Below are 24,286 nucleotides of genomic sequence, written 5' to 3'. Positions count from 1 at the left end.
TTGAAGAAGTTGTACGAAAATCAGGAGATAAAATAATGAGGGATAGGTTTGCATAAATCATTTCCAATATATTATCGAGCCTCGAGTAGTGAAATAGTGACTTCATTAGCTGAGCATGCTTTAGGAGAATGAGCAGCTTCGAGTTCAGTCAGATCCCTTTCACTGTAAAAACCAGGTTTTAGAGGTGAAGGCAATGCACCTTCACCACCCAACATTAGAACTACAGTTGACATGATCGGCCTGTCTTCTGGATTCCGTTGCACGCACAAAAGACCCACATGAATCGTTCTTACAACTTCATGCAAAGTGATGGAGCCCTCTATCGATGTATCAAGAAGTTCGAGAGGCCTGCTTTCCGTGTGTAGCGTCCATGCCTAAAACACAAAAACTAGTCTAAGTAGAAGTAGCAGAATCAAGCGATAAGAAGTTTTAACTCGGCATTTGATGCTTTCACTCACATGTCCAAGAAGGTTGAGGTTGTGGTCAGGATGAGAGAATCCTCTATTTTTGCTCCCACTCACCATCTCTAGCACCAAAACACCAAAGCTATAGACGTCGGACTTTATAGAGTAGAAACCATCAATTGCATATTCTGGGGACATGTAACCACTATAAACCAATGTGTCAAAAAACATTTTTATACGTAAAGAATCTAGACTTTCTGTTAGTGTTTTCGGAAATTCTTAAATAAAAAAAAGTCATACAATTGTGTTTTAGGATACTTACTATGTTCCGACCACTTTCTTCGTTTTTGCTTTTGTTTTATTTCCTCCAAAGCTTCTAGCCAGGCCAAAGTCTGAGATTTTTGGGTTAAAATCACTGCCTAATAAAACGTTACTTGCTTTGAGATCTCTATGGATAACTCTCAGTCTAGAATCTTGATGAAGATAGAGGAGCCCTCGAGCTATCCCATTAATAATTTCAAAGCGCTTCCGCCAGTCTAATAACATCCTTTTTCTTTGATCTGCAAAATATTGTAGTTCATAATTGTAAAAAAAATGCATCATGCTAGCATAAGCGGATTAATTGAACTAAATGTAAGGTTTTTGAGTGGTCAAACCAAAAATAAAGAAGTCTAAGCTCTTGTTAGGCATGAACTCGTAGATCAGTATCATCTCGTCTTCTTGAATGCAGCATCCAAGAAGCTTCACTAGATTCCTGTGCTGAAGTTTGGCAATATGTGTAACTTCATTCTTGAACTCGTCGAGTCCTTGTCTAGAACTTTTTGAAAGCCTTTTCACTGCTATTTCTTGTCCGTCTTTCATCGTACCCTGAAATCCATCAGCGTATGTTATGACCAAGATTCATGTTTTGTAGTTTGCACACTACTTATATCCATCATTCCATATTATGACCAGAACTACATGTATTTATGCAACTTGGAAACAGTTAAGGACTATCTAGTTTTACCTTAAATACAGATCCGAAACCACCTTCACCAAGTTTGTTTTTAAGTGAAAAGTTACTGGTTGCAGAAACTACAGTCATCAAGTCAAATAATGGTAATTCCAGATCCTCCTTTTGGCTGCATACCAGTTTTCCTGCAAAGACATAGTGACGGGTGAAAAAAATTCCATATACAACTGAACTATGTAGTTTGGAAACAAGAGGGGCAGAATAGTACGACCAACTTACCACCTCTTTGGTGCTGCTTCTTCCAAACATAAAACAGCACGGCAAGGCCGAGGATCAGCAGTCCGGTAGACAACACAGTAGTGCTTATTATGATTCTCATTTTCTTTGCATTGGATTCAGAGTATTTAGCGTTGATCTTTGTATCGTCTTCATAATCTACGAATGATATTTTTGAAGACATAAAATCTATGAGTCGGAGAGTAATAAATAAATCAATAAAAACTGTATACTGTCTATCATCCGGCTAATAGTTTCTAGTTTGTGAGACAATTCTAAAAGAAGATATTGCTAATTGTGTCAAAATTCAAAGTTAAAACTGTTAGAATTAGTACAATGTTTCACTTCGTTATGTCTTGACTTTGTTTCGAGCATATGATTATGACTAAATGCATAGTCACCAACAAGTGTTTTTTACATACCTTGTTCTGCTGCGGCCATTCGTATATAAATATCTTGCTGGGTTTCAGCAAAGGATCTTATATCAATTAGATCACCGTACCACAGCAAGCACCCAGTTCCTCCATCCCGGATATCCAAATTTGTATAAGCCGTGCAGGAGCAGTTCTTCATGCACACCTTCTCACATTCCTTGAGGTTCATACTTCTGTTAAACCAGGATTGTTCTGTGCTAGGCAATTTCAACCCCGAGTACTTTTGGAACACGTCTCCAGTGCAATTTAGAGAAGTTTTTCTCACACAACCATTAGACCAATCTACCAAATCCCATTCTTTCGGAAACTTTGGTGTAAATCCTTTCAAACAGCTACAAGCCGGGGACTTTTCAATGCTACATGCACCATATACACCACAGAATGCATAGTTCTCACAGTTATCAATTTGGGCTGTTTGGTAAAGAACCCAACCTTCGGTTCTATCAATCCATATGTAGCGCTGCACAAATCCATCTGAAGTTAACACCAACCTCGAAAAGATTGAGCTGTTGTGAAGCTTGTAACTGTAGTACATTTCATCAGGCTCAGAAACAAGACCGAATGTGAATATAGGGTTTGGATTTAACTGAGGGTTTCCACTGAACCGGACTCCAGTCCATGGTCCAGAACGAAATTTAATGACCGAACCTTCCCTCACAAATAATTCTGCATATCCTTTGGGACCAAGTTGAGATGTATAATCGCCTTGAGAAGGATCCTGAGGACTTTTCCACGATCTAAGATGGCTATTTAAGCCTGTAACTGTGTTCCTACCAATCTTCATACCTGGTAAGCATGTATCGCCAGGGTAATCAAAACTTTGCCACAGAAAGTTCTCAGAGTCATCATCACTCCCATCTATCATGACAAGATTACCCGAATCCAAAAGACGTGCCACTGGATTCTGTGCAGTTCTTGATGTGTTGGAGGACCAAACTGTGCTCATGTTGTGGTTGAGGACAAGAATTCCGGGGTTGGTGACCTTCAGAACGCCGGACAAATCAGCGAGGGGCTTGTCTCTGTTGGCAACCCATACAATGGTTGTAACAGATATGTGCTTGTACCATATCCCCACGTACCGTCTATTAGAAGCATCAGGACTGCAAAATCCTAGCTCAAACGTACCGCCGGTTGAAACTACAGTCTCACCGTCTCTAATGGACTGAAATGTGCTCGTGGCGTCATCAGCTATGGAGAATACTGCTGCGAAGATGAGCAGCAAAGAAGAGTAGAAGAAGAGCAAGCACATCTTAGTTGAAGCTTTCAATGGATTTTTCATTAAATTCATGGGAATACAAATTGTCCCTCTACGCCCTTCTTACATGTATGATTTCGCATTTTTTCTGTCATTTTTTACTTCAATATTGTTGAATAATTGGGCACATGGGAAGACAAATTACCAAGCTGCAACGGAAGACTAACTGTTCTCCAGCATGAAAATGAGGAAATTATCGGAAGTAGCCATCGGACTCGGTCCAAGAATGACATTGTCTTAGCAAAATATATAAACTAACATATAGTAGCATTATTGTTGGAAAAATTAGACGAAGAGAGGAGCCCCCACATTTGACTTGAATACACAAATGCCAAAAACAGAGTATCAAATAAAAGCATCTTAGATGGGAGAGAATATGCCTTGTAACCGGTTGTGTGTCCCTTTGTATATATCTTTCTCTCTCTTTGCGTGAAGTTTTTTTATAGCAAAGTCAATATTTTTCAGAATGATTCCAGGGATGTTACTGCCTTTTTTATATGCCATTGTGTCTGCTGTTCCCTGCCGAATTTCTTTGTAGAAATTTTGCTTTCTCGAAGTCTCTCTGTTTCTCTTATTTGTTTTTGCTTTTGCTTTGGGTTGTTCTTGGTTGTTGATTGTGGTTGTTTTTTGCAACCTTGTTTCCATTGCTGTCAGTTGCCTCAGTTGCTTTCATGTTGTTGGTTGTTTTTTGGCTAAGTTGTACCAAAACAAAATGTTCAATCCTGTATTGTAGTAAACATTAGAACGTACAGTAAAGCTGTCGAATCTGAATCACAATAGCTCAAATGTATAATCTAATCCAATTGAAATCTATAAACGATAACTATTTAATCTCTCTAATTCAAACTTCAAACTCGAGTACTGTAAAAGTGACTTCATTAGCTGAAAATGCTCTAGCCTTGTTTGCACAAGGATCGACTTTGAGGTCCTCTAGATCCCTTTCGCTAAAAAGAACAGGTTTTTGAGGTTGAGACAATGCACTTTCACCACTCAACATCAGAATTGCAGCCGGATTTCGCTGCACGCATAAGAGGCACATGGATCAACCGCAAAAAGTCATGTGGATTACTGAAGTTTCCTACTGATGTATCGAGCAGTTCAATGGACTTGCCTTTTGTGTGTAAACTTCATGCCTAAAAACAACCACCAATCGTATTGAATAAATAGAAGTATAAAAAATCGAGTAAATATAAACAATAATGCTAGACGAACCACATTTTAGATTTTTAAGCGGAATTGAATCCATTTTTTACATGAGTTATCATCACCAGATGTTAATAGAGAAGTCACTGTCACACCTTGTATATCATTAGCTAATGTAGTCAGAATATAGTCCCTCTAGCATAATTCAACGAAAAATTATCAACTTGACAGCTAGCACTTACATGTCCTAGCAGGTTGAGGTTGTGGCTTGGATGAGAAAATCCTTTGTTTCTCTTCTCATTCACTATCTCGAGCACCATAACACCAAAGCTATAGATGTCAGATTTTATCTAGTTGAACCCATTGACAACATATTATGGGGACATGTAATGTAACCAGTGCAAAGCAATGTATCAAGAACTATATTTTGCAAGCAAAGCAAGTAAATGTGTTCCTACCTGTTAGGATGCCAGATGGCATCATCTTGTGCTGACAGTTAGAGTTGAGTATTAGTATAAATAGTACATTGTAAGAGAGGAAAGGCAGTTAATGAAATATTGATTGTTTGTATTGTTGTTCTATTATCCCATCTCTGTGCAATTGTGGAAGACGTAAAGTAGGGTTCTAACATTGGTATCAGAACCCTACTCAAGCCCAAGGGAAGAGCTCAAATCCTACCACAGTAGTACACCATTTGATAATCAATAAATTTAACAAAAATGAATTCAACTCACTCCAAGGTAAGCAAACTTATTAATCATTTTGTCATAGTAATTGAACTTGAAATTCCCCTCTAACGTGATCAACCCTTTTTTATCCACAGTTAAAGACCCTAAAAATGTAAACCCCTAATCCATACCTTAAATTTACACCCTTACACCCCCATTTTCCTAGACTTTCTCAGGAACAAAACAAAACATATAACACTCAAAATCCAAATCAAACAAACTAAAATAACCAAAGGGGAGACTGACCTCATGCTCTCTAATGACACTGCAATAATTTGAGACAACCAGAGTGATCCAAGTCCTTACTGTGTTCATGAAAAATTATAATTAATAAAATCACTCAAATCATATACAGCATATAATAAACTATGTCATCTGATAATCAATGAATTTAACAAAATTTAAAATGAATTCGAGTCACTCCAAACAGTGATATTTTATATATATACATTTACAACAACAAAAAATTCAGTTTTTGGCAACTGCGATCAAAATAAAAACACAAAACAGGAATTTAAGTACCCACACACAAAAACATCGCATAAAGATCATTAAAAAAACCCACCCAAAACAACAGAAGAGAAAACAAATATGAAAAAAAACACTCTACAAATTTAACAGTTTTAATTCAGAAGAAACGATATTAGTTAAATAACCTAGAATGTAAAATTAATACAGAATAACAGAAAAAAACACATTCTTAGTTCTCTTTTGCAGGCAAGAAGACAGAAACTGTTTAAAACAAATAAAGTTTAAGAGTTTAAAAATTTAACTCAGAAGAAACCATATTAGTTGAGTCAACCTAGAATGTAAAACTAATACAGAATAACAGAGAAAAACACATTCCCAATTCTTTTACGGGCAAGAAGACAGACACCGTTGAAAAAAAAAAAGTCAAACTTCACTCTGTATCAATTAATCAATAGTCTTAAAGTATGAAAAAAAATTGATTTCAAAGCCTTCCTTAGGAACTTAACAACGTATCAACACAGACATTATGATAGCGGTGATGGTATCCATGAAACCCCAAGCTGCAAGCAAATACTGCCTTTGGAAATCTTCAATATAAATGGTTTTGCAAATCAGCCACTAATGAAACATCTAATTTCAAACAAATAATAAAAACTTTCTTTAACTGACACATTATCCTTGTTCTTTCCTCCCATTTACTTCCCAACCTCCCTATTAACCCCTCCATTTTGAAACTCCTCCTAAATTCTTCCTATTCTGTACAAAACCTGCCAAATCATTCCCTCACTTCTCAAAACCCATATAATCACTTAAAATGCACAAAATTACAAGTAAATCAATATTACATTACACAAAATGACATTCAAACCCACAATGCACTAAAACCAAAGGTGAATTCAACACCCTCAATAAGTGGAAGCATTCGTACCTCAAATCAATTTGCAGCTTAATTTTCTTGCTGAAAACCCTTGACCTACAAAACCAAATTACATTTATCCACAAAAAGGAATTAATGTAAGAAAGCAAACACAACACAGAAAAAATGGCCATTCAAGTCAGCTCTATTTAGATTATAATAACTCTCAATTTAAGAAAGCAAATGCAATACAGAAAGCAAATATAATCCAAATTACCTTGAACACCGTCATCATATTTTTACTCCGTTAGGTATACACGTCCTTTTCTTTCTAGATAAACTTTATTTCTTTGAAGTTTCTGCAAGGTACATTCCAATTTAACCCCTTAAATGTTTGTATAAAACTTAGGGTTATCAGGGTAGTTCTACTCTAATTTAATACATTATATTCTCGCCTGCTCGCAAGTCAACTAAGTCAACTATTCAACCTTCACATATTGTTTAATAGCTGCCAAATGGACCAAGTCTTTGTAGAAAAATCACTGTATGGAAAGGGCTTAAATCCTTCAATTATGGATATACTAATGTAAAATCCTTAGTTCTAGACCAATTTTGTTCTTAGTTTTTGTCTTCTAAAAGTTGAAAAATGTTAAAAAAAATCTCCTCTTTTTTCTTTTGATACAAACGACATTTTTTTTTTTTTTTTTTGTATTAATATAAATTTGTTTGCACCAAGAGATGGGGTGGGAACATATCTTGAAAGATGGCCACACCCACATTTGCAGCTGAAGAACACTTTAATATAAGTTTAAATTGGTTCTATTATAGGTTTAATTTGGGTCTGTTCCACCACTTAAAATTTGCAATACTAATTTTGAACAACGAGTAAGAAAATTCTACCCAGAGACAGTAAAATAGTAAATCAACTTAATTTCTGTAAAAAAAAAACCTTGTGCAAAAATTTCATGAAATTTTGGTAAAAAAGGAAAAGAAAAGGGTTAAGACAATCAAGACTAATGGAAATTTTGATATTGTTTTAACATTAACTCAGGTTGATTTTGTTCACCAGTATTAATAAAACAAATGACTTTAACTTGGGCAAGCAAACAATTAAATTAGACGTAAGCCAAGTAACTTAGAAGTTAACCATATGAAAAAAGCAATGACAATCAAACTAACCTCTTCTTTTCATATAACGTATAATCTGTTCTCTATTTTGCCTTTGTGAAGAATGCACTTTTCATTCCCTACACACAAAATAGCATACATTGAAAATGCTCAGTAACGTTATAAAAACTACAAATACACAGTACTGTATATGTATCATATACCATATTGTATACGTATTTGGACATAAGGTATAAAGATTTACTAACATAATTAAGCTTAAATTTAACAAAAGTAATTACAAATTGAAATCAAACGATATTATAGTTGTTCAAAAAAATTCTGACTAAATTTTACGAATAGTATTATAAACTGTTAAAAAAATAACACCATTGAAAAACTCACTACTCAAATCTGTAATTCTATTAAAAACACATCACTAAAAATTAACTCCAAGGAAAGGGGATTAACAAATTATACCTTTTTAAGAGTTGGAATTGTTTTATCTATATCTTGAGCTGGACCCGTTGGATTTGAATCCTCAGTTGACTTAGAAGGAGGACAGGCATGAAAAGAAGTCCTAAGGTTCAACATATGGTAAAAATTACACTGGATCATATTTTTTAGAGATAGAGAGAGTTCTACTTTTCAACAGCGGAGAGAAAAAATTCAATCTTGGGCATAAAAAGAAAAAATAGAAGCTTCATAGCACAATAATTAACCACAATCCTCTGTTTTTCTAAGTGCAAATAGAAAAAAGGAATCAAAATATTCAACACAAAATCTTCACATTAGCCCAAGAACTATATTATTTCCAGAGCTTTCCAATTTCCCAGCACAGAACAACAAACATAAAAGCATTACAAATATATAATTGCAAAAAAAAAAAAAATAACAATTCCAAGAAACTAAATGCAAAGTTAGCCAGATCTGCACAGTAACACAAACCCATTACTTGAAATTAAGAGCATTGCGGCTCACCCTGAAAACACCCATTTTGCGATGAGGAAGAGAGACACTGCTGCTCTGGCTGCTGAGTGCTGCTGGCTCCAAAGCAGTTTGTCTTCCAGAACTTTATAAGAGCAAGTCCAACCCTTCAAAGCCACTGCAAATCGCCATGGATTTACATCATTCTGCTTGCCTAAAAAAAGCAAACAAAAAAAGAAAAAAATGGGAATTATAAAATTCAAATGACCCTTGATGAACATAACCCAGAAATTTTCCTTGTATTCCATAAATGCAATAAAACAAAAGTCAGTGTCTCCATTTTCCAAACAACGAACCAAGCAAGCAACAAACTTCAAAAACCCTAATTCGAACCAATTTAGAACTATAACCAAGTAAACCACTTAATCAACAATACACACTAATTTTCTCAAAAACCCAACAAATTTAAAGGATACCCAGATGATAAATCCCAGTAAAATCCCAAATTTGAAAACCAGAAGAAGAAGAAAAAAAAAAAAAAAAGGCAAAGAGGCTTATCTTTCTTCACTAATAGGACACTAACAGAAAAACCCTAATTCATATTATTCAGATTACAAATACACAGGGACCAAATAGCTAATAATGCTGGATAATTTGTCCCCAATCCAACACAAAAATTGTTCTGGTTATACATACGATACCAGCCTAAAATATCAACCAATTCCAAATTAAAATGGAAAATGAAAGGGAGCAACATAAATTGAATACAATTTGGGAAAAATTTGGGGGAAATTATCTCACCTGGAGCTCCAAATCTCCAAGAGGTCCCAATCCGAGCAGGCTCCAAATTGGGTTGCTGAAGATGGTGATCAAGGAAGGGTTTTGGAGGTGGGTTTGATCAGATCAAAGCCGAAGCCATTTGGTTTGGGGGGAGAGGAACACAGAGCCACTGAGAGAGAGAGAGAGAGCGAGAGAGAGAGAGAGAGAGCGAGAGAGAGAGAGAGAGAGAGAGAGCATGCGTTGTCCTTTTCTTCTATCCAGCCACTGGATCGCAGTTCCTTCACAAAAATTATATGCATGTGTTAGTTTTTCAAGTTCTAGTTTTGCAATCACCTAATCGATCATAAAACTATTCGCAAATATGACAAACATAAACAATTAAGTCAGCGACATGATATGCCATCCCTTTCATATTGCACTTATATAAAGAAAAAAGAAATGAAGCAAAATAAAATTATACTATAATCCAATTATATGAAGGCCAAACTCTTGAGTTGGGGCTGGTGGCCGTTGACCACATCATCGCCTCCATTTGAGAGAAAAGGGTTTGTTTGGCTCTTTTGTCCAATTATTTGCACTAACCATATATAAATGAAGGACAACACCTATGTTGCTCCCTTCTTGTGATCCAAATTTGAAGACGGCCGATGGGGAGGGGCAGTTTTAAGTGTCATCCTCCTTGTTTCTCGTATCCCTGCATTGTCAACCAAAAAAACATCAAACCAAGTGCAAACAATCCAATTTAATGCTCACAAAATTTGATCCAAACAAAGTCACAGGTCAGCAATCACCTAATTGATCATAACACCATTCGCAAATAAGAAAAACATAAACAATTAAGTCAGCAACATGATATGCCATCCCTTTCATACAAACACAGATTGCAATTCATATATGCCACATTATTTACAAACAAGTACAAATCAAGAAACAATTAAATCATCATCATGAATTACAGTGTAATATCAACACCATCAGTTAGAAGAGACAGAGCCACATGGCAATAAACATATAGCGAGTAAACATACAGAGAGGAACTGCTTCAGATCCTTCCCAAAAGCAATCTTCCGCAGGATAACAAAAGAGCAGTTGATCTCTGATCTAATTGCAGACGCAATCTGCAGAACCGACTTCTATGGAATTTGAACTTGTGAAATGTGGGGTGGAGACCTGAAAGTAACAAATTGGTGTTAAGTGAATAATTCCAAACATATGAAATTTAGATCATCACACCCAAACGCAAACAGAAGAATTAAATAAAGAATTGAAGGCATATGCAATCTAATTAGACAAATAAGTGAACTTTCCCATGCCAAAATCCGAAAGGCCAACAGAAATCTCTCATTACAGGACGTAATACATAACTTAAAAGACAAAACTTAAAGGACAAAACTTAAAACTAATAAAAATTAGGTGAACCAATTGAAGAGAACATAACCCTTGTAACCAAGCCAGAAAAGATGCTTTTAAGTCCCAGAAAAAAAATTATTAGGAGTTTTTAAAAAACCATCATTTCAATTATTTTCTAGTCTTACATTTGGGAATAAACAGAAAATATAACTAAAAATGCCAACTTTCTCAAAAAAACTACAACTACTTTAACAAATTTCCATCACTCAACACTGAAAAATGAGAATCACGAAGCAATGAAGAACGGAACACACTAGAATTGAAACATTAAAAACAACATGTACCCATTTCAAAGACCAAAAATCCTGCAAGGACAAAAAAAATCCGAGAAAATCAGTACATCAGTACTCCCTGCAAAACCCCAAAATCAGAAAATTAGAAAAAGAACCCAAATCAGTGGCATGGTCCTCGTTTCTCCATTAATCAGTAGGTAAAGACCTAATGAAAAAGAACCCAAAACAGACGACTTAAATTATGGAAAGTGCTTATAAAGCTCATGAATAACTTTCAGAGCCTGCATAGAAATGGCATAGTGATAGCGCAGATAATAACAGACAATAAAACTAGGCACAGTATAACCTAAATCCGATATGTTGCATTCCACATATACACACATCGATATGTCTACATATACACAGATGACCCACAGATATTAATACCATGCGGAGGTGTGCACACGCACAAACATAAAATATACATGCATAGTTAATTTTAGACAATAATACCTCAGAACATAAGTTGCAATTTGGGACTATTTGGTTGACTCAAAAAAATTGATGGGTTAGAAAAACCACAAAAAAAATAGGGAAAATTAGAATGCCCTACATCTTTTCTATAGTTGTTAGATTAAACATTCATCCCTTTTAAAGATTTGATTAAGGTGTTTTGATCAATTGCCAGCTCAATAATTTTCTTTTTATTTAATTTCCATGTCATTAATTTAAATGCATTTATATAGAGGCATAAGGTAGCTTAGCAACTAATTGCCTATAATATAGGAATTTAATTTCGAATCCCCTTCTACGCATTAAATGATATTTTTTTAATAAAATAAAATAAAAAAATTAATTAACTAATTCCTCATTTCCTTATTATCAGTATTTAAAAAAAAAAACTCTTTCTATTAAAAATGTCTCAATAAAAAGTCTTCAATACATTTTTTTTTTCACGTATAGATATATAAAAAATATACTTAAAACTTATGATACATTTAAGAACAAAAGTATCGACTTTTGGCACATTTATATTTCAAATGTACCGAGAAACCAAATGTACCAAAATTCAAATGTACCATAAAACCAAATGTACCTATTGTTATGTAACCCTTTTGGTACGTTTAGATTTCAAATGTACAGAGAAACCAAATGTACCATAAAACCAAATGTGCCCATTGTCAGGTAACCCTTTTCGTACGTTTAGATTCCAAATGTACCAAAAGACCAAATGAACAACAAATCCCAAATGTACCACAAAACCAAATGTCTCTATTAGATAACCCTTTTTGGTACATTTACATTCCAAATGTACCAAGAAATACAAAAAATCAAATCCACTATAAAACCAAATGAGTCCATATTATAGGTAACTAGACGTAGCTATATAATCAAACAAATCTTTATTATGTGTTGGGTCTTCTAAATAATAAAATATGACAATTTTTTTTTATAAATATTCAACTATATTCACAAAAAAAGTAAAAATGATAACAAACAATAAAAAAAATGCATAGAGATGGATAATAAATGCATAAATATAGGGATAATAGGAAAAGAAAAAAAAAGAAAACGAAATGTCCAGGAGAAGTCATGAAAAACTAAAATTCTAAACAAAATTGAACTTATGTGAAAAACTGAAATTAACAACCAAAATTTTAGGAAAATGTTTGATCAAATTTTCAAAAGAAGTGTATATTTAATCTAAAAAGCTAAAAAACAAAGCGCCTATATCAAAATGCCCCAAAAAAATACAAAGACGGATGTTTTTATGTCGTTCATTTCTTAGGTCGACAAAACACACACACCTGTGTTTTAATGCTCCTCCAATACTCAATGAGAAGGCACCAGGCAAAAAGAAGCTTCCAAAGAGAACAATCTATAAAGCAGACCACAAAAATTAGACAAAACCCACAAACTAAACAGTAGAAAAACCTCTAAAATAAAATAAAATAAAAAAACTAAACTGAAAATACTCTATTGCTTCCTCAATTCTAGTGTAAACCCCCAAAATAAACAGCAAATACTCTAGAAATCGTAAAATGAACTGCAAACCCATCAATCATTTCCCAAAACCACAGAACCAAGAGTAAAAAAGGGAGTGCGGGAGAGAGAAGCAGCCAAAATACAGAGAAGATGGCAAGAGAGAGAGAGAGAAGTGAATTCTTTTGGTGCCTCTGGTTCTTGCCTTTGTTCTTTGTTTTTCATTTCTTTATAGGTAACTTGCACAAGTCCAAAGGCAATTAAACATGATTAGTAAAGCACCATAATAAAGCATGAGAGATATCTATTTTAATTAAATCCGTTGTGGGCTCGCTGTGATTGTACATCATCATCATAAATAATGCACGCTTGAACCCCATTTTAGTTTCGTGCCTATCGTAATTAAATCATGGATGGTCAAGAAGCATAGGACTGAGAAATCAGAGCCTAATTTCCAATATCAAAAGACTACGAATTATTCAACTTAAACGCTAATTTCGTTAACGAAGATTAAAATAGGCGCGAAATCCATACAATTTATACATTGCCATTGATTCAAGTTCTGGTAGGTATCCATGGAAACTATCCGTTGCCGCTCTCTCAGTTCCCATATTTTCTGTATACTCCATTAAACAATATAAACTTTTGATGCTCTTTCATCTGAAGCTAAAACAGATTACCAATAATAACAAAGAGGTATAAATAATAGAAATCAAATTTTTGCCGACTTTAGAGAATCTCTGCAAACTTTAGCCTAACATTATGTGATTGCCTCACTTCTTCAGTAACTCAGAGGAGGTGAATTACTCAAAGTATGGAGGACTTCTGCTAACATATTTCAAGCACTTGTAACATTAAATGTAATCACAGGTTGACATTTTTTTTTTTTTTTTTTTTTTTGGTAAAGAATTGTTGCAAGGAGTTCGACCCTTTGTCTTCTTATTTCTGTAAGGATTTATAGGTACATATAAAATCCATATTATATACAGCTCATAGATGAGAGTACTTCAAACACCAAATATTTATTCATGATTGGAGATAAGAAAGCTTACCGAGAGGCGATCGCCTTTGTGATGTTTACTTTTGTGCTTATCCTTTGTCTTCTTTTCTGAGGCAAAATATGTCAATGTGATAAGTAATTTCCCATAAAGAATCTCATCCTCAATAGACTATAAAAAAACTACAATGGTTAGTCAAATAATGTACTTTCATGTAGTTAATCTCCTAGGTTTGTGTTTACTTTTTCAATATCAAAACAACTCGATGAAAGTTTTCCCATACTCTACAAACACCAAATATGCCCGATAAACCACTAACAATGCCATTACTCTAATTCGACTGCAGAGTGAGAGTTAAGATAAGAAGATACTCACAGGCCAAAACGGATGACATCACCAACACGTAAATCCAAAAGCCACAACCAAATTTAATTTTGTTTTTACTTTGAATTTTTTTCTTGAATCTGTTTGGATGCTGAGAACGTGTGGGATGGGATTATTAATTACCGGTAGGGAAAGATGACAATTTCTCCCATTTGGATTTGCAGGTGAAGGAATCATAGCCGAGGGATTGCAGTCCGTCGGTGACCATCTTCCTCAAATCGTCTTTTTGTTTGAGATTCTTGTTTGCTTCGACGATCCTTGCCGTATCGGCCAGGAGGTTTCTCTCCGAGACGCTCACGCATGGAATCAGACTCTGACTAAACAATAATTAAGTAAACAATCAATCATCCATATTCATATTCATATTTTGTGTTTGGTTGCCAAGAAACCGTGAGAAAATGCAAAAACAATTTACTAATCAAAAAGTGCAATCAAAGCAACGTTTATTTATAATTTTGTACCTTAAGAATATCGGAGGCGTAGCCACCGAACGAACCGGAGGAGATTGAATCACCGAAAACTCCACCGAATATATCGAGCTCGTCGTCGGAGCTGTCATTGCTGTTGCTGTGAAAGCAATTGCAGCGGTTCCGTTCACATTTCGGCGGAGGCTGCTTCTCGTTGCTTTCTTCGATGAAATTATGAACCATCTTCGCCAAGCAGACCGAACTCCGCTCGAACTCAGGCCGCGGCGCCGACGATCACTTCATCCTTGCTGATATTGAGGCCGCCGGAGTGGCGAGTTGTGATGGGGAATCAAGCCTCTCGGCCGCTGGGTTTTACGGAGAAGGTGAAGACGGTGAGGGTTGAGAGAGATGCAGAGTCTGAAAGAGACTGAAAGACAGAGACGATCGAAGCAAAACGCACGATGATAGACGCGTGTGCTTGGTTCAGAATGGCAAGCCCGTAAATACCCAATGACAGATTTGTCTCCCTCTCCCTCTCTCTATCTCTAACCCGATTACCAATCCGTCCCAAACCCTGCGGACAAAATTGTGGGCATATTTATCAACAAAATAGTGGCAGAGTTGTAAATAGAATGAAATTCAGTGCAAAACACTGTTTATTTGAACAGTGCCAATTTCGAACCTTACTTTAGTCTAAAGTAAAGTAATGTGGAATCGAATCCATTTTTTACATGATTTATATAGAGTTCTGAACTACACCTCAAATCCAAAGAAAACATAAATAAGAACATTAGAGGCTTGGAATCTCTCATATTTGTGTTCAATTCTAAGAAGATATATGCATCAACACGAAATTCAAGTTACAACATACAATTTATTTTTTGCCTTGAAGAAGTTGTATGAAATAACGAGGGATAAGTGTGTGGAAATCATTTCCAATATTTTATCGAGCCTTCAGTAGGGAAATAGTTATTTCATTAGCCGAGCATGCTTTAAACAGCTTCAAGTTCAATCAAATCCCTTTCACTGTAAAAACCAGGCTTTAGAGGTGGAGGCAATGCACCTTCACCTCCCAACATTAGAACTGCAGCTGACATGCTTGCCCAGTCTTCTGGATTCCACTGCACACACAAAAGACCCGCATGAATCGTTTGTACAACTTTATGCAAAGGGATGTGAGTCGTCTACCAATGTATCAAAAAGTTCGAGAGGCCTACCTTCCGTGTGTAGAATCCATGCCTAAAACACGAAAACTAGTCTACTTAGTAGAAGTAGCAGAATCAAGCGATAAAAAGTTTTAACTTGGCATTTGACGTTGTCACACTCGCATGTCCACGAAGGTTGAGTTTGTGGTTTGGATGAGAGAATCCTCTATTTTTGCTCCCACTCACTATCTCTAGCACCAAAACACCAAAGCTATAGATGTCAGACTTTATAGAGTAGAAACCATCAATTGCATATTGTGGGGACATGTAGCCACTGCAAACCAATGTGTCAAAAAATGTTTTTATATGCAAAGAATCTAGACTTTCTGTTAGTGTTTTCAAAAATTCTTCAAAAAAAAAAAGTCATACAACTGTGTTTTAGGATACTTGCTATGTTCCGACCACTTTCTTCATTTCTGCTTTCATTTCATTTCATCCAAAGCTTCTAGCCATGCCAAAGTCTCAGATTTTCAGGTTAAATTCACTGCCTAATAAAATGTTACTTGCTTTGAGATCTCTATGGATAACTATGAGTCTAGAATCTTGATGAAGATAGAGGATCCCTTGAGCTATTCCATTAATAATTTCAAAGCACTTCGGCCAATCTAATAACATGCTTTTTCTTCGATCTGCAGCATATCATAGTTTAGTTCACAATTGTCAAAAAATACATCACGCAAGCATGAGTGGACTAATCGAACTAAATGTATGGTTTTTGGGTGGTCAAACCAAAAATAAAGAAGTCTAAGCTCTTGTTAGGCATGAACTGGTAGATCAGTATCATCTCGTCTTCTTGAATGCAGTATCCAAGAAGCTTCACTAGATTCCTATGCTGAAGTTTGGCAATATGTGTAACTTCATTCTTGAACTCGTTGAGTCCTTGTCTAGAACTTTTTGAAAGCCTTTTCACTGCGATTTCTTGTCCATCTTTCATTATACCCTGAAATCCATCAGCATATATTACGACCAAAATTCGTACTTTGTAGTTTGCACGCTACTTGTATCCATCATTCCACATTCTGACCAGAACTACATGTATCTATGCAGCTTGGAAATTGTGAAGGACTGTCAGGTTTTACCTTAAAGACAGTTCCGAAACCGCCTTCTGCCCGCATTCACTCACTATAAGAGCAGGGGCTCATCAAGCGCCTTCTTCAACTATATATAACTTGACTTACTATCTATAATACTATTTTTCAGAGTCGAGCACACTTCGTGACCTCCTAAAAGCAGTTACTTCATACCGATCATGCTACTATTGGCGTTGTCACAACCATCGATCAACTACTTGATGCTCCAATAGTATCGTATGATGTCCGCATTACCGACAAAGACCTGCTTCTTGCGAAGTTTGGTATCATGTGGAAGATCTATGATATGGTTGGTGATCATCGAAGGTAAGCTCCGCCGCATTCTCATTCTAAAGTAAGGCCAAGGACTCTTTATTCCCCCATTCCGAAGCCACCTTCCCCAACTTTATTGTGGTTTGAAAAATCATTGGTAGCACAAGTTACAGTACCCAAGTCAAATAATGGTAACTCCAGATCTTCCTTTGGTCCGACCTCAGTTTTCCTGCTAAGCACATAGTGAAGTAAATCGTGTACCATGGAACTGAACTTCGAAAACGGAGGGCTAGATGAGTAGAAAATGTAAGATGGGGGCTAGGCCCAGGATTAGTAGTCCAGCAGACAACACGGTACTGGTTACCACGATTCTCATTTTCTTCACTTTAGATTTTGCATTGTCTGCTTGAAGTGGTAACGAAGTATTTGAAAGCAGAAAATTAATAAGGAATTACAAAGAAGAATAAACACCAACGATGATTCCATACTTGGTTTGGATGCAGCCAATTTTATGTATATATCTTGCCCATTTCCATTGAAAGTTCTTGAATCAAACAGATCACCATACCACATCAAGCACCCACTTCCTCCTGCCCTGATATCCAAATTTGCAAAAGCTGTGCAGGATCAGTTTTCGCTGCACATCATCTCACATTCATTGAGGTTCATACTTGTGTTATGCCAGGATTTTTCTGTGCTCGGCAGTTTCGTCCCAGAGTACTTCAGAAAGTTGTCTCCACTGCAATTCAGTGGAGTCATTCTCATACAGGCATATGTTGCACGCCGGGGGGCCCCTTTTTGTTGAAAATTTGGTCTAAATCCTGCCAAGCAACCACATAGCGGGGGGTTGTCAATATTACATGCACCATTTGGCCCACATATTCCATAGCTGTCACACGTATCAGCCGGTGTTCCTAGTAAAACTTCCCAAACTTGGGATCTATTAATCCAGTTGTAGCTCTTCACACTCCCATCTTGTGTCAACACCAGCCTTGGAAGAATTGAGCTGTTGTGAAGCTTATAACCATAATAGATTTCATCCCGATCAAACACGTAAGTGTCATATATGTTCGTACTGTTTGGATTCAAATCAGGCATCCCACTGAATCGGATTCCATTCCATGGTCCAGTACGAAGTTTCATAACCGAACCCTGCATCAGAACTAATTCATGATATCCATCAGTAACAAGTTGGTAAGAGTAACTTCCTTGAGAAGGATCCTGGGGACTTTTCCATGATGTAAGTTGCCAATAAAAGCCTGTTACCTTGTTCCTACCAAGCTGCATACCAGGAAGGAGCGTATCACCCGGGTAATCAAAACTCTGCCACAGAAAATTCTCCGGGACAACGTTGTGATCATTACCATCTATCACAACAAGATTTCCCGAATCCAAAAGCCGTGCCACTGGATTCTGTGTAGGTATTGATGTGTTGGAGGACCAAACTGTGTTGTTCTGGTCGACAAGGACAAGAATCCCAGGGTTGGTGACTTTCAGAACACTGGATGAAGCAGAGAGAGGAAAGTCCCGGTTTGCTACCCAAACAACTGTCATATCCGGTATCTTCTTGTACCATATCCCCACGTAGCGTTTATTTGAAGCACCGGGACTGAAAAAACCAAGCTCAAAGGTCTCACCATCTGCAATTGACTGAAATGTGGTTGCATTGTTGACTTGTGCTGCGGAAAATGTTGCAGCGGTAGTGACGAGGAGGAAGAGCAGCAAAAGATGCAAGCACATCTCAATTGGGATTTTTCTTTGCCTTGGTGGGATCTGAAATGTGGTATAAACGTATGATATGTCAACAGAGAAGTAATCTACTGAAACGAGAGAGAAGTCAAAGAAACCAGAGGAATCGAAGAGAGAAGAAGAAGCTGCATAACTGCTTCTTTCATTCAATAATTGGGTCATGATTACGTATCCTTTAGACTATTTATATGAATACAACAGCATAACTAACTCAAGAAACTCCCAATGATACAACGACACCTGGCCACTCTTTGCACTTGACACATGCACAGCCTAAGCATTCTTTACACTCTGTCATTCTCCCTCAAGCTTATGCTGGGAACAACTGAGCATAAGATTGGAACAATGAACACTAAACTGAAGAGAACACAATTCTTTTGTGAAAATGTCTGCATACAGATCTGCAGAAGCTACAAAATGTAACAAAACAGTGCCTTGTTGAACTCTTTTATGCACAAAATAACAATCAGTTTCAATATGCTTGGCCTTGGAGTACAATACAGGATCGATTGCTAATGCCATGGCAGAAATGTTATCACAGTGAAGTAAAGAAGTATCAGAACTTACAATGTGTAAGTCCTTGAGTAGCTGCTGAATCCAAACAATTTTTGGAGTAGTAGTAGCGATAGCTATGTATTCTGCTTATCTGGAAGACTGACTAAAAATGTGTTGTTTCTTATAACTCCAAAAAATACGCTTGGAGCCAAAAAATACTATAAAACCAGTAATTGAACATCTATCATTAGGATCACTAGCCCAATCGACGATACACGTCCCTTAGAATGTTTCGAAAATGTTCCGAATTTCCAATCGACAAAAATTTGTTCTAGCCACATACTGATGAACAATGCTCGGCTACCGTTTCTCCATTGATTTTTCATTTTTTGGGCATAAATATGAACAATGCTCAACCACTCAAGAATGAGGAGGAATTCCTCCCATAGTTCGTAATGCTTTTATCAATTCCTACCATTTCGTTTTTATATAGTTCAATGATTAAACAATATCGTATTTTATTCGGTTTTTTTTTTTTTGTGCAAAAATTATCTTTATAAAGTGATTTATAATATAAACGGTTTTGATCATAATTACAAAGTTTTGTGAATCGGCACAAAGAGTGTAGCTATGTGACAATGACTTATATAACAGGCATTTCGTTTTTACTCATGATTTATTTTTGCATTCCTTTTATGAATTCTCCCGTTTGCTGAAAAAATGAAGGAAAATTTGATCCATATACTTGTTTACTTTTTTTCAAAGTTTAAAACCTTTTTGTTGCTGTAGTACTGTATGAAGTTATCAACCATACCTCAAATCCAAAGAAAACATAAATAAAAACAGTAAAGGCTTGGAATCTCTCATATTTGTGTTCAATTCTAAGAATTTATATGCACCAACACGAAATATAAATTATGACATATAATTTATTTCTTGCCTTGAAGAAGTTGTAGTAAAATCAAGGGACAAAACCACGAGGGATAGGTGTGCAGAAATCATTTCCCGTATTTTATCGAGCCTCAAGTACTGAAATAGTGACTTCATTAGCCGAGCATGCTTTAGAAGAATGACCGGCTTCGAGTTCAGTCAGATCCCTTTCACTGTAAAAACCAGGTTTTAGAGGTTGAGGCAATGCACCTTCACCACTCAACATTAGAACTGTAGCTGACATGCTTGGCCTGTCCTCAGGATTCCGCTGCACGCACAAAAGACCCACATGAATTGTTCTTACAACTTCAAGCAGAGTGATGGAGCCCTCTACTGATGTATCAAGCAGTTCGAGAGGCTTGCCTTCTGTGTGTAGCATCCATGCCTAAAACACGAAAACTAGTTACTTAGTAGAAGTAGCAGAGTCGAGTGATAAGAATTTTTAACTTGACATTTAATGCTATCACGCTCACATGTCCAAGAAGGTTCAATTTGTGGTCTGGATGAGAGAATCCTCTATTTCTGCTCCCACTCACTATCTCTAGCACCAGAACACCAAAGCTATAGATGTCGGACTTTATAGAGTAGAAACCATCAATTGCATATTCTGGGGACATGTAACCGCTGCAAACCAATGTGTCAAATAAACGTTTTTATACGCAAAGAATCTTGACTTTCTATTAATGTTTTCGACAATTCTTAAAAAACAGTCATACAATTGTTTTTAGGATACTTACTATGTTCCAACCACTTTCTTCGTCTCTGCTTTCGTTTCATTTCCTCCAAAGCTTCTAGCCAGGCCAAAGTCTGAGATTTTCGGGTTAAATTCACTGCCTAATAAAATGTTACTTGCTTTGAGATCTCTATGAATAACTCTCAATCTAGAATCTTGATGAAGATAGAGGAGCCCTCGAGCTATCCCATTAATAATTTCAAAGCGCTTCGGCCAGTCTAATAACATCCTTCTTCTTTGCTCTGCAAAATATCATAATTCACAATTGTCAAAAAATACATCGTGCTAGGCTGCTAGCATAAGCGAACTAGTCGAACTAAATGCAAGGTTTTTGAGTGGTCAAACTGAATATAAAAAAGTCTAAGCTCTTGTTAGGCATGAACTCGTAGATTAGTATCATCTCGTCTTCTTGAATGCAGCATCCAAGAAGCTTCACTAGATTCCTGTGCTGAAGTTTGGCAATATGTGTAACTTCATTCTTGAACTCGTCGAGTCCTTGTCTAGAACTTTTTGAAAGCCTTTTCACTGCGATTTCTTGTCCATCTTCCATCGTACCCTGAAATCCATCAGCGTATGTTATGACCAAAATTCATGCTTTGTAGTTTGCATACTACTTGTATCCATCATTTCATATTCTGACCAGAAGTACATATATCTATACAACAACAAAACTATGAAGGACTATCTGGTTTTACCTTAAAGACAGATTCGAAACCGCCTTCACAAAGTTTGTTTTCAATTGAAAAGTTACTGGTGGCAGAAACTATAGTCATATTCTGACTAGAAGTACATATATCTATACAACTTCAAAACTATGAAGGACTATCTGGTTTTACCTTAAAGACAGATCCGAAACCGCCTTCACCAAGTTTGTTTTCAATTGAAAAGTTATTGGTTGCAGAAACTATAGTCATCAAGTCAAATAACGGTAATTCCAGATCCTCCGTTTGGCTGTGTCCCAGTTTTCCTGCAAAGACGCAGTGACGGGTGAAAAAAAAAAACTCCCTATACTACTGAACTATGTAGTTTGGAAAGCAAAGGGGCAGAATAGTATGGCCAACTTACCAACTTTTTGGTGCTGCTTCTTCCAAACAAAAAACAGCAGGGCAAGGCCCAGGATCAGCAGTCCGGTAGACAACACAGTAGTGCTTATTATGATTCTCATTTTCTTCGCAGCGTTGATCTTTGCATCGTCTTCATAATCTACGAATGATATTTTTGAAGACAAAAAATCTATGAGTCGGAAAGCAATAAACGAAAAAATAAAAACTTTATAATTTCTATCATCCAACTAATAGTTGCTAGTTTGTGAGACAATTCTAAAAGAAGATATTGCTTATTGTGTCAAAATTCAAAGTTAGAACTGTTATAATTAGTACAATGTTTCACTTCGTTATGTCTTGACTTTGTTTCGAGCATATGATTATGACTGAATGCAAAGTCACCAACAGGTGTTTCTTACATACCTAGTTCTGCTGCGGCCATTCTTATATAAATATCTTGCCCGTTTTCAGAATAGTATCTTATATCAATCAGATTGTCGTACCACAGCAAGCACCCAGTTCCTCCATCCCGGATATCCAAATTTGTATAAGCCGTGCAGGAGCATTTCTTCATGCACACCATCTTACATTCCTTGAGGTTCATACTTCTGTTAAACCAGGATTGTTCTGTGCTGGGCAATTTCAACCCCGAGTACTTTTGGAACACGTCTCCGGTGCAATTTAGAGAAGTCTTTCTCACACAACCATTAGACCAAACTGCCAAATCCCATTCTTTCGGAAACTTTGGTGTAAATCCTTTCAAACAGCTACAAACCGGGGACTTTTCAATGTTACATTCACCATGTACACCACAGAATGCATAGTTGTCACAGTTATCAAGTTGGGCTGTTTGAACCCAACCTTTGGTTCTATCAATCCATGTGTAGCGCTTAACAATTCCAGCTGAAGTTAACACCAACCTCGAAAAGATTGAGCTGTCGTGAATCTTGTAACTGTAGTACATTTCATCAGGCTCAGAAACAAGACCGTATGTGAATATAGGGTTTGGATTTGACTGAGGGTTTCCACTGAACCGGATTCCATTCCATGGTCCAGACCGAAGTTTAATGACCGAACCTTCCCTCACAAATAATTCTGCATATCCTTTGGGACCAAGTTGAGATGTACAATCGCCTTGAGAAGGATCCTGAGGACTTTTCCACGATCTAAGATGCCAATTGAAGCCTGTAACTGTGTTCCTACCAATCTTCATACCTGGTAAGAATGTATCGCCAGGGTAATCAAAACTTTGCCACAGAAAGTTCTCAGAGTGATCATCACTCCTATCTATCACGACAAGATTACCCGAATCCAAAAGACGTGCCACTGGATTCTGTGCAGTTCTCGATGTGTTGGAGGCCCAAACTGTGCTCATGTTGTGGTTGAGGACAAGAATTCCGGGGTTGGTGACCTTCAGGACGCCGGACAAATCAGTGAGGGGTTTGTCTCTGTTGGCAACCCATACAATGGTTGTAACAGATATCTTCTTGTACCATATCCCCACGTACCGTCTATTAGAAGCATCAGGACTGTAAAATCCTAGCTCAAACGTTCCGCCAGTTGAAACTACAGTCTCACCGTCTCTAATGGATTGAAATGTACTTGTGGCGTCATCAGCTATGGAGAATACTGCTGCGAAGATGAGCAGCAAAGAAGAGTAGAAGAGAAGCAAGCACATCTTAGTTGAAGCCTTCAATGGACTTTTCATTAAATTCATGGGAAGACAAATTGTCCATATGCGCCCTTCTTACATGTATGATTTCGCATTGTTCTGTCATTTTGGACTGCAAAATTGTTGAATAATTGGCACAAGGGAAGACAACGGACTCGGTCCAAGAATGATATTGTCTTAGCTTCACATTTTCCTATGACAATTAAGTTGTTTCATACAGTAGCAAAATATCAAAATTAATATGTGGTCATCCAATTCCCTCAGCTCAAAGGAAACATACAATTAAGGCTTTACCTGCTCTGGTTGCCATTACTCTTTGCCATTACTGGTGGAAAAATTAGACGAAGAGAGGAACCCCACGTTTGACTTGAATACACTGTTTGAGCAAT

At 36.7% G+C, this 24,286-nt stretch overlaps 2 protein-coding genes and 1 pseudogene across 2 annotated transcripts; all 3 read right to left on the bottom strand.

The window, feature by feature from the left end:
* LOC137725879 (G-type lectin S-receptor-like serine/threonine-protein kinase At4g27290) lies at positions 1-14,923 on the bottom strand. The gene is made up of 21 exons (XM_068464707.1): positions 14,782-14,923; positions 14,312-14,637; positions 13,991-14,046; positions 13,473-13,554; positions 10,362-10,503; positions 9,916-10,027; positions 9,355-9,611; positions 8,608-8,767; positions 8,107-8,206; positions 7,699-7,766; positions 6,797-6,878; positions 6,592-6,636; positions 5,439-5,497; positions 4,707-4,768; positions 2,055-4,454; positions 1,636-1,791; positions 1,411-1,541; positions 1,061-1,271; positions 727-964; positions 459-609; positions 1-374 (listed from the first exon to the last, which is right to left on the bottom strand). The coding sequence occupies exons 15-21, from the start codon at positions 3,352-3,354 to the stop codon at positions 72-74; spliced, it is 2,490 nt and encodes an 829-aa protein (XP_068320808.1). The 5' UTR covers positions 3,355-4,454; positions 4,707-4,768; positions 5,439-5,497; positions 6,592-6,636; positions 6,797-6,878; positions 7,699-7,766; positions 8,107-8,206; positions 8,608-8,767; positions 9,355-9,611; positions 9,916-10,027; positions 10,362-10,503; positions 13,473-13,554; positions 13,991-14,046; positions 14,312-14,637; positions 14,782-14,923; the 3' UTR covers positions 1-71.
* Positions 14,924-15,670: 747 nt separating this feature from the next.
* LOC137725878 (G-type lectin S-receptor-like serine/threonine-protein kinase At4g27290) lies at positions 15,671-19,321 on the bottom strand (annotated as a pseudogene).
* A 1,013-nt stretch (positions 19,322-20,334) lies between these two features.
* LOC137725842 (G-type lectin S-receptor-like serine/threonine-protein kinase At4g27290) lies at positions 20,335-24,127 on the bottom strand. The gene is made up of 7 exons (XM_068464648.1): positions 22,649-24,127; positions 22,248-22,385; positions 22,019-22,149; positions 21,528-21,738; positions 21,187-21,424; positions 20,923-21,073; positions 20,335-20,834 (listed from the first exon to the last, which is right to left on the bottom strand). The coding sequence occupies exons 1-7, from the start codon at positions 23,940-23,942 to the stop codon at positions 20,532-20,534; spliced, it is 2,466 nt and encodes an 821-aa protein (XP_068320749.1). The 5' UTR covers positions 23,943-24,127; the 3' UTR covers positions 20,335-20,531.
* Positions 24,128-24,286: the final 159 nt, after the last annotated feature.

This window comes from Pyrus communis, chromosome 2 (genome assembly GCF_963583255.1).
Source record: "Pyrus communis chromosome 2, drPyrComm1.1, whole genome shotgun sequence".
Classification (NCBI taxonomy): Eukaryota; Viridiplantae; Streptophyta; class Magnoliopsida; order Rosales; family Rosaceae; genus Pyrus; species Pyrus communis.
This window is presented reverse-complemented; position numbering and strand designations above follow the sequence as displayed.